Consider the following 10524-nt stretch of genomic DNA (forward strand, 5'->3'; position numbering starts at 1 on the left):
ACACGGACTGATTGATACCATACCTTATTCAATAAAATCATTCAAGGGGTGACAGTATTACAATTTTGATGCTTATCTGTAATGAAAGCTGACTGGTGGTGGCATAAACATAGATTGTTGCATTTTAAAACTATTAAGCACAATTTATAAGCTTACTTTCCATAAAGGAATATCCCCTCTTGGTAGTCACTGTATAAAATTACCATCCCTTTTGGTAAAGTACAGTCCATAGTTCATCAAAGAACCGGGTCATCTTGGTGCTATTCATATGAAAAGCTGTGACTGTGTACTGTACTGTAAAAATGATGAAATTATGTTTTTTAACCTAACGATAAATAAAAATCTAATTAAAATGAATTTTTCTACTAGAACTATTAACTGATCTAGCCCTATATCTTATCAAACAAAATTGCTTACTTGGCTCTCAAAGATACTTTTCAATAACCAACTATTCTAAGAAATTGATTTTTTGAGCTTCCTTGATGGTGAAAGTTGACTATATAAATACTGACCATTTCTAGAGAGAAGACAGGGTGTATCGCATGTGGATCAATATATTTAGTTTGATACATGTTTAGTTTCATTTTCCCGAATGTTCCAACCACCAACAACAAACATACAGATATTATCATAATAAGGATAATCTTTACTGAGATGTACTTTTTAATTTTTAAAGGGCTTTTATATCTACTGAATTTTACCCTACCAATAACTCACTGACATCATAATAAGTGTATTTTACTGCCATTGGACCTTTAACACAGCTGAAATAGAGAAACATTAAATACCTCAAGTAAGAGAATAGCTTGTTCTTAACAGGAATAATGACTAAAACCAACCAGCTCTCTAAGTGTGGCTTACTGTACTCAGTTTTGTGTAATCTCAAGTTCACATTTGTAAATAGCCTAGTATAAATATATTACTAAAAAACAAAAACAAAAACAAGGGGCTAGCAGGTGGTATAGTGGTTAAGGCACTGAATTTCCACATGGTCCCTACGGTGCGAGTCCTGGGCCCAACAGCTTGAAACTCACACTGGGTGCATGAATGTGCACACTCAAAATCCCGAGAGGAGAGGAGAATGGAGGAGGACTGCAGCATGAGGGTGATTTCTCACTTTCTGTCTATCTCTCTGGTGAGTGCATGCACCCTACAGCAAAAATCGCTCAAAAATAAAAAAAAAAGCGCCCTATGTTTTGGGGCATAAACTTTGAAGTCTATGAAACTGTTCTTCAAAGAGTTTCTGATGTTTTCCATTTTTTCTATGGAAAATCTAATGATCTATAGAGTTTTTTTTTTCTTGGAGATTTTTTTTTTTTTTTTTTTTTGCCATAGGGCATGTGTGCTCACCAGAAAGACAAAGAGAGACAGAGAGACAGAAAGTGAGAAATCACCCCCTGGGGGGATGGCCACACCACAATCCCTTCTCCTCCATTCTCCTCTCGGGATCTTGGGCATGCACGCACATGCGCCCGGCGTGAGTTTAAGCCACCAGGTCTGGGACTCGAACGACAGTCGACTACATAGCCATTACGCTAACTGCTGGTCCCATTATCTATAGATTTTAAAGTCATGAAATCTTCCCACAGCCTTATAGGTGGTCAGAACTGTGCCATATTATAGGAGCCATGGGGATTAGCCTGAAAAAATCATGAAGACAGTATCTTAGGTTGGTCTTCTATCTTTTTGGAATTTTTCATGGATAAGAAGAACAGAGATCAACACTTCAAAACACCGCATGTTCACATATTCCATGGGCATACTCTCCTTTGAGATCTACGTCTTGGATACCTTGCTGATGCCACTCAAGTCACTAATTTATCTTTCTATAAGTTATCACTATCCTTCATCTTATTTTTAAAAATAAAACAAACTACAACTATGCTCCTACAATCCCACCGTTCCCATTATGTGACAGTTGAGGTTAACCATGTGTCAGACACTTTACCTATAGTAATGCATTCAACCAGCTTCCCCGTTTAAGCTTCCGCTCCAGCTGTATGCTCGAGTTGGCCTGTGCAACTCACAGAATCGATACTGCACATCTCTTTGCAAGTCTCTGCATAATGATATCATGGGAGTAGTTTGAAATTGGCCATGGTGGGAGTATTTACACCATGGAAATTGGCAAATATTACAAATCAGGACTTGACCTACTCCCTCTCAAGTGGCAGTTAAATATTTACCAGCACACTACTCTTAGTAACTAGAGACTACTCCCAGTTCTTTAATTCTGATATTACATGTACACGGTTATGATTTCCAGAGCAGGAGTTAGTAAACAAGAGTTTATTAAAATATAGCATCACCTTATTCTTTGGAATAATATTATTGAGTATGTTTCATGAGAGTTGTTCAGAAATACCTCCTATAGCAATTTAAGCAGTTGAGAAGAGAAATAAATCAATAGAACAAGTTTCCAGGTTGTTTAGGTGGCTGGCACTGTAAAAACCACCATAAAGACAGTTAGCAAAATAAATAAATAAAATTACAATGGACTCCCTGTTTCCTAGCAGTCTCTGGAATACTCTAATAATGGCAACTTCCACACAAGATTAAAAAGTCAATATACTGCCCTGAAGCACTTCTGAATCACAGAACAGAGATTAAAATAGAATCAGCATCATTTTATTGCATTGTAATATACGTTGTTTATCTGGAAACTGATCATCAGTCTAGGGATTTATGCTAATTCTCTAGGCACCAAAATACTGAATTAACCAGATGGCCTCATTTCCCTGACCAAGAGAGGTAAATTCACTCCACCAACTTGTTTTGAGCATTCCAACAGGTGGGGACATTTTCATATTAGTCTGTTTTGCCCTGCAAGGAAGATGTGTCCAAACAGAATATATCTGATAATGAATATAGTACTGTATAATAATGTTTATGTCCAATGGAACTGATAGGTTATAGACATTGCATATGAACATATCAAACTGACCCATTTCAAAACTTGAGAATACATAATAGTCCTCAAGAAACTTGGGAAACACGGCAGTCCCCAAAGTTTACACTTGACAGCTAACTAGATTACTTTTCTTTGATAAAACCATTTAAATATGTCTGTGTGCATAATGGATTGTAAAAGTCATGATGGGGAACCAGCAGTTAGCATAATGGCTATGTCGCTGGACTCCCACGTAGTCGACCCCGATTTGCGTCCCGGACCCGGTGGCTTAAAACTCACGCCGGGCGTGTGTGCGTGCATGCCCAAGATCCTGAGAGGAGAATGGAGGAGAAGGGATTGCGGTGTGACCATCCCCCCTGGGGGGTGTTTTCTCGCTTTCTGTCTCTCTGTCTCTCTCTGTCTGTCTGGCAAGCGCACGCACCCTATAGCGAAAACCCCTCAAAAAAAAAAAAAAGTCATGATGCATTGTTGCATAGAAAAATATGGAACAAGTAGGTCCTGACTTTTCTGACAGCAGTATATCTGAATTTTCCTTAAAAGACCTATATTTGCATTCAAGTCTCTAGAGACTATCCTACTACCACGGGCAGTGGTGAAGAATGGGGTGATGTGGATGAGACAGTGGCAGGGAGAGGAAAGGTTGACTCTCCGCAGACCGCCACGTGCAGTATAAACCCATACTCCCCACACTGTGGAGGGCAACACCTACACACCCATGCTTTAGAATCAAGTGAAAAAATGCGTTTAGTTGTCTCTGGAGTGAGGATGTCTTCAGAATAATGAAGTTTGGCATAAATTAATGCTAAAGAACTTAACAGAAGGAGATAACAAAACGGAAGCAGTTGGATAAAACATTCACTATTTGAGTTCCCACTGTATTCATTGTGCTTTAACAATTAGTTTCTAGTCTTTCAGTCTTTCGATCATTGACCTACTATATAAACCATCTGACTTAGCCTATGTGCCTCAATTTTATCGAAAGGCTTTTTCAATGTCAAACTCAGCAAGAAAGACGGCACTTAACTCAGAAAATGTGCCACAGATTTGTCTAAAAACTGAACTCACCTCCCCCATCTGTGAATGCAATGGATGTTAGTGACCCACGCTATTTAATAAAAATAAAGCAAGTGAGAGTCTGGGCTTCTCGTTCTGCTTTTCAGGAGAGAAAGAACCGTCCTACATGTTTGGGAGCAAAAGAGCTTCCAAACCAAAAGTGTTAACAGGAAAGAGTATGAGAGATCATGCACTTAAATATAATCTCCCCAGTTTGGAGACCTCAGAAATCACTTAGCATAATTTAATTTCCATCCCATGGACATATGATCTGGCCTAGATTGGAATCCCTCCTGGATCCATTTCTGTTATCCTGCAGACTTCCCCCCATAGACACGCGTGCCCACTAGATGGTGCTGTGGTGCCCCGTTCCAAGGCGGGTCTCACTTACTTGCACTCTCGGTCCTCCAAATCGAAGTGAGGGTTGAAGTTGATCATAATTCTCTGGTATGGGTCTGGAGCCTGAATCAGCCATTCACATTTTTCACTTGGATGATAAGAATGAGGATAGCCAGGAGATGTAAGATACCCGGGGTTTTCAATTTTGATAGTATCCCCACATTTACCTGCAATCAAAAAATGTTTTAGTATATTTTTTCTTGACAGCCAGGTAGGTATACTAACCTCATATACAAATTACTGGTTATTAAACATGCCATAACTTTTTCAGGAGAACTCCAAGAGGTCCCCACAAATCCTTCAGCACTAACCACTCTGCCAGGGAACACTCTTTGATCCCAGGAAGGGTGGCTCAAGCAAAGCTGAATGAGACCTGAAAGGACCCTCTCCACCCTCAAAGTTCTTTCCAGGAAAAAGGTCTTCTAGCATTAAAAACATTAAATCCCCTCAATTGATGTTAACATGTTCCCCCGGGAGCTTCTGCTAGACTTAATTATCCCCCAAGAAGTGTAATCACATTAAGTACCAAGTTCTAAGTGGAAGTGACTAAAAGACGCCATTCGACCCCTTGTGTCGGTGTTTGATGATAAGCCTGGTCTGTGTCATTGATCAGCGGGATTGTCTTCCAAGACTTCCACGGGCTTAAAGCCAAACCTTTCTTTGTTGTTGTTTTATCTGCCCGTAAATCTAAGTGATTTTGAGTTATCTCTGCGCTTGAGATCCAAATCAACAGAGAACAAAGTTGATTTGGTGAAGCAGAAATAATTCTGCTTTACTTCTCCAAGTAAAGTTGCTCAGGCTTGGAGATCAGATCAAAGCAATGGGGCGGAAAGAAAAATAAATAGCCACACGGCATTAATTCTAATTACCTAAATGCGGGAGGGGAGAAGCCCCCTACACCGAGGTCTGGGTATCACATGTGGCAAGCCACATTCTCCCAATCTGGGAAAGGTGAGCTAACTAGTTTCGAGCCTTTATTTCAAAGAAACCCCAAATGCTGAAGTGATTCACTGAGAGCCCAGGAAACCAGGCTCTGGGCTGCTGTACTGTTCAGTGTGGATTCTCGTTGTCACTTTTTATGATGGATTTCATCCTGGAGAGCCTCAGCCTGAAATGCTGCCACATTTATTGATGCTTAATTTTGAGCAATAAAAATTTGGTGCATAAACTGTGTAAGAAGCACAGGTATGAAAGCAATGAAATATATAAGCCTATCCATCACAAATTTTCAGTAATGGTATATATAGATTTTAATATTGCATCTAATAGATTCCCTGTGGAAAGGGAATGACAATCTTTGCTCTCAGCATGAATTTATAAATCTACAGAATTTTATTACAGGAAAACCAGGTCAAATGGAAATGAAAGATGAAGTGCACATCAAAAATGCATAAAGCTACATGCATTACAAAAATCATTTCCCATAAATTAAGAAGGAGACAATATAAATTACATTGTTTTGCTCAATTGTGAGATGTTTCAGGTTTTGTTTCATAGAGTGGGGGGGTGCCTTCTTAGACCCGGTCTTCTCCTCCTGGGCTTTTAAAGGCTGAAGGTTTGCCAAGAAGAAACGATGTTGCCTTTGGAGTTCGGAATCTCAGCTAGAGATCACCAAGTGTGTGAGGTGATTCTGCGGAGACTCTTGCATTATTCTAAATGTGCAGGCAACTTGGAAAGTGAGCCTGTCTCATTAAGTCTCCTCCAGCTCTGGGCAAACATCACGGTAGGGTCTGGCATCTGTTCGAGGAGTGAAATAAAACAGCACTGGTTCTAGTCACTCGACAGAGTCACTTCAGAAGACATTTGGGTGGACTTAGTACCACACCAGAGCTCTTTAATCTGTGACTTCTGAGAAAGTGACAGTGTAATAAGATAACGTGGGCTGCTAGACTCCCTGGCTCTGTGAAATCTCTCTAACAGTTGATTAAGAAAGAACAATTTCTAATGACTCTGGACCATTAGTCCTAAATAAGGTTAATGAATTAATTTAGCGGACACTGGTACTGGGAGGAGGAGGTGGACATGGCTTTAAGAGGTCTGATGAGTTACAGAGGTATTTACTGGCTCTGGTCACTTGGAGCATAGCAACTGGGCTATAGCTAGTCAAGCTCACCAAGGGAAGCTCAGATTCTCTGCATTCCCCAGATTTCTGCTAAGGAAATTGAGAAATTGTGTGTGTGTGTGTGTGTGTGTGTGTGTTGATTGTGGAGTTCAAAACTTAAAATAGAAAAGCTCTTTGCATAAAGTTGAAGTCTATCTTGTGGATGGTCTACCATGGATTCTGTCCTGGTAGTTGTGGAGGACAGAGGCGTATTACCGTAATAACGTCCAACCATGTGGGCTTTCAGCTGGAAGAGGATGTTCTTTTATTCCCTACCTCACTACAGAAAGATGCTTCCAACTCGAGTTCATTAATGAATTGAGCTCCACATTCACCATTTCTTGTGTGTCGTGCTTCTCTGCCAGATGCTAGAAAGATGCCTCCAATTCAGGTTCATTAATAAATTGAAGGCCATCTACAGTCACAATTTTTCGCATGTGTTTTGCATACCTTTAGGACCCTGCTTGGTACCTATGGGTGGAACTCTATTGCTTCAATGCCCAAATCACCTCAAAAAAGCATATTAGAGAGATTAATTTCCATCGTAAAGATGCAATTTAGATTCCTCTTGGTGTGAACTCCCCCACTTAGGGTCTCTTATTAAAACAATATACCAGGGTAAGTTGTGGATGTTCTTTTCCTCTCATTACTTTGAATTCTAAGCCAGACGGAAGTAAATATTTGATAATTAGCCCAGAAGAACTACCAAAGACTTACTGTACAGATAACCCCACACCGGGTCTTCACCCACTCTGCAGTGTAAGTCAAACATGCCTCCAACAGGATCACACTGGAAGACGGTATTTAGGTTACACAGCCCTGTTGATACCCCAGGACTGCCTTTCATTTACTTAGCTGGCCAGTGGTTTGCAGAGCTAAGTGGAAGCTGCAACACGGTTAGGGATTTTCAGATATCCTGGAGCCTTCCACTGTATATATCAGATTCCTTTATTGACACTAAGGAACTTTCATTCATACTCCAGCTGGATTAGGGACGGTTTACAAAGGCGGGGGAGGGAGTGCCATCCACTCACCAACTGCTATCTCTTGCCGGGATCCACCAGAGCAAGTAGTGGAGGGCAGCTGCAAGGGACCAGAGTGCTCCTGGTAAAGTGTTCATTAACTTTCAACAGCCATCAGATTTTTGAAAGGGAGTCTCATCTAATTGCCTTTGGGAGGAAACATTATTAAGATAATTGGTGTGCGGATCTGGGAAGGTAGGCAGGTCTGCCTGTAGCAGAGGTAGGAAAACCCCTACAGCCCAGCAGCTAACTTCAGGAGGACGCAAAGACTCGAAATCCTCCTGCCCTAAACCAAACGGATCTTACTTCCATATTTTTCCGCCCAGATAAAAGTTTCCTTGGCCCGGGAGGCGGGGCTCCCGGGCTCCTCCCGGCAGCTCCGTGCGAGTTGGGTGGCTGGGGCGGGAAGCGGAGCCCGGGCGGGACTCCGGGTGCCGGGGAGCCCGGGACGCCGCTGTCACACGCGCCTCCGCCTGTCACTTACCGTTGCGAAAAGCGCTGGCCAGAGCTAGGGCGAGGGCGAGCGCGGCGCAGAGGAGCGGCAGCCCCCTCTCCATTCTCCCGGCACCAGATCCCCAGGCAGACGCGGGAGAACCAGAACGTGCGGGGCAAAGGCAGCCGAAGGCGATCTGGACAATCCGAAGCGCTCCAACTCGGTCTAGAGCTGTAAAATCCGCAGCCGGTCTGGGGGAAAGCAGAGCCGCGAGGCAATGTCTTGATCCGCGAGAAACGCTTCTCTTTTTGTGTCTCAAGTCGCCTGCATCCTGTCATTTAGCTCCGGTTTCCTCTCCCTTTTCCCACACTTGTTCCTCTTCCAGGAGCCACTGCCCGGGCCATGTCTCAATAAAAGGGGGGTGGTGGGAGGGGGAGGATGGAGGTAGGGCAGCACACCAAAGCCAATTTCCAGAAAGAAAAAAAAATCCGGCTTGATTTTGGACCCGTAGGAGCCGAGGCGCTGGCGCCCAGGGGAGGTCCGGGGTGTCTGCGGGAAGGAGAGGAGCACGCAATCCCTCCCCCTCCCCTTCTGGAGCCCTTCCCTCGCTGCCTCCCTCCCTCTCCGCAAGGCTCGCCAGTAATTGCCTGACAGGAGACTGGGAGGAACAAGTTTCCCTCCGAGTGCTCTCCCTGTCGGTCTGTCTGTCTCTCGCGGAGGTCCTGCAGGGCACTCCACGCAAAGGCAGGCGCTGGGGGTCGGTGCCCAGGGCGCGAGGGGGATGGCGAGTTCGGCGCCAGCCTAGCTCGGCGTGCAAGATCTGGCCCCCAGGGGAGTGCGGGCAGCTCCGGGAGGCGAGGACCTGGCTGCTAGGAGTGAGCAGCGCCCGGGAGGTGGCGGCTGGGCCTCGCTAGCCCGGGTCCCGCGGCCAGTGCCCACGGCGGCGAGGAGCGCGGGCCAGCCTCCTACCGATCCGCGCTGTTCGAGCCCGAGACTCGGCCGGGAGCAGCCGGGTGACCCAGGACGCTGCGGGCGGGAACTGAAGGGCCGGGGAGGAAAGCCGGGCTGGGGTGGGAGACGCGGCGCGGGGCCGGGCGAGGACGGCAGTGTAGCAGCGGGGAAAGCCGGCAGACCTCCCCGGCGGGCGGAGCTGGGCGGCAGCCCTACGGAGCTGGGCGGCAGCCCTACGCCGCCTCCCGGCCCCGCACTGGGGCGCGCGGCTGGGTGTCAGTCGTGCCCGGGTGCTCCCCGCGCGCCCGGGACTTCATTGTTCCCGAGATTTGATGCCCTTTCCTCTGGGGCAGAGGGATCGCCGGAGGGTGGGAGGTGCACCTTCTAGCTCCCAGCCCCGCCCCGCCTGGCGGTGAAGCCCAGATGCCCGTGTGTGTGTGTGTGTGTGTGTGTGTGTGTGTGTGAAAATCACGGATCGGTGGCTCCAGTTTCTGAGCATCCCGAGGGAAGGCGATGCCGGGGGAGGGGTGCTCTTGCAGCGCCCTCCGGTGCCCGCCCCCGGCCACAGGCAGTCGCGCACGCGGGCCTCCTGCCCACCCGCCTCCCTCGCCGCGCGTCCTCACAGACTGCAGGGTGCCCCCCAGTCCCACCCCCAAGGGCTTTGCAGAAGTGCTCCAGGTGGCGTGTGTGGATAGGAATAGCGACGACATTTCAGGGAACGAACAGGTTGCCGCCACCGAGCGGGCCTGGAGAGGGGTAAATACCCGCCCACGTCGTCGGAAGGAGTTCGTGGGAAGGTGAGAAGGTCACACACCTGGGAATCGGCGTCTACACACACAGCGCCAAAACACGGCTTGAGTCCTACCTGGCGCCCAGAGCTGGCAAAGGACATTTAGGAATGTTGGCTAGCAGACTCTGGTCAAAGGTTTTGGCGGAAGAACTAGGGGCGGGCAGAGAAAGGCAGCCCAAGGCGCTCGGGCGCAGGCGGGGGCTCTGGCGCGGGGACGCGCGCCCCCCGGGGTGCAAGCGGGCTCCAGGCTGCGCCGAGCTGGACCCTCGGCGCCCACGCTGGCTGCTCTCCTGCTCCAGGTCCAGCCTCGCTTCTCCCCCGCCCGCGCCGCCCGAGTCCCCAACGTCAGCTGTAGACCTGGCGGCGGGGGCGCCGCGATCCTGCCCCGCCGGCCCGCGCTCCCTTCCCTTCTCCGCCCTCCGGCCCTCTGGGAGGCGAGGGGTGGGAAGGGGGCACCAAAGGCCGGGACTCAAATGCCTAGTGGAGCCCAAGAGGCGATCGGGGGCGGTGGGCAGCCCGGGTGCCACTGCGGCAGGCGGGGGGCGAGCCGGGGGCGCCGGCCGCGCCCAGCTCAGACCCCGGGGAGCAAGCGCGGTGGAGGAAACCCGCTCGCCCGACTACGACCGCACGCGTCGCCGCCTCCAGCCTCCCTCTGGCCACGCGCAGCCGGGGCAGTCCCGGTCCCGGTCCCAGTCCCAGTCCCAGCTGCGCAGGGCGGGCGGCTTCATCAGATTTAGGGTGACCCCGGGCGAACTCATTCTCCGGCTGCGAGAGAGAGGCGCCTCTCAGATCCTGGCAGGTTGACAGAGGAGAGGACCCGGGCGGGAGCGGCGGCGAGGGGGTTCAGGCGGCACAGCTTCACCC

The 10524-nt window shown here is 48.0% G+C and overlaps 1 protein-coding gene across 5 annotated transcripts in view; it reads right to left on the reverse strand.

The window, feature by feature from the left end:
* The window catches only part of NRP1 (neuropilin 1), a 173449-nt gene extending 163746 nt beyond the window's left edge, over positions 1-9703 (reverse strand). For 2 of the 5 annotated variants that reach the window (XM_006158289.3, XM_006158287.3), the window contains exons 1-3: positions 8889-9041; positions 7971-8468; positions 4356-4530 (exon numbers count right to left, since the gene is read on the reverse strand). In XM_006158289.3, the coding sequence (XP_006158351.1) occupies positions 4356-4530; positions 7971-8043 (248 nt within the window). In that variant the 5' untranslated portion in view covers positions 8044-8468; positions 8889-9041. Of the gene's footprint in view, positions 1-4355; positions 4531-7970; positions 8469-8888; positions 9042-9684 lie in introns of those variants that run through there. The other 3 variants (XM_006158290.3, XM_006158288.3, XM_014591504.1) reach the window with 2 other exon arrangements.
* Between the last annotated feature and the right edge of the window lie 821 nt (positions 9704-10524).

The sequence above is a fragment of the Tupaia chinensis genome, unplaced genomic scaffold (genome assembly GCF_000334495.1).
Source record: "Tupaia chinensis unplaced genomic scaffold, TupChi_1.0 Scaffold000578_2, whole genome shotgun sequence".
In the NCBI taxonomy this organism is placed as follows: domain Eukaryota; kingdom Metazoa; phylum Chordata; class Mammalia; order Scandentia; family Tupaiidae; genus Tupaia; species Tupaia belangeri.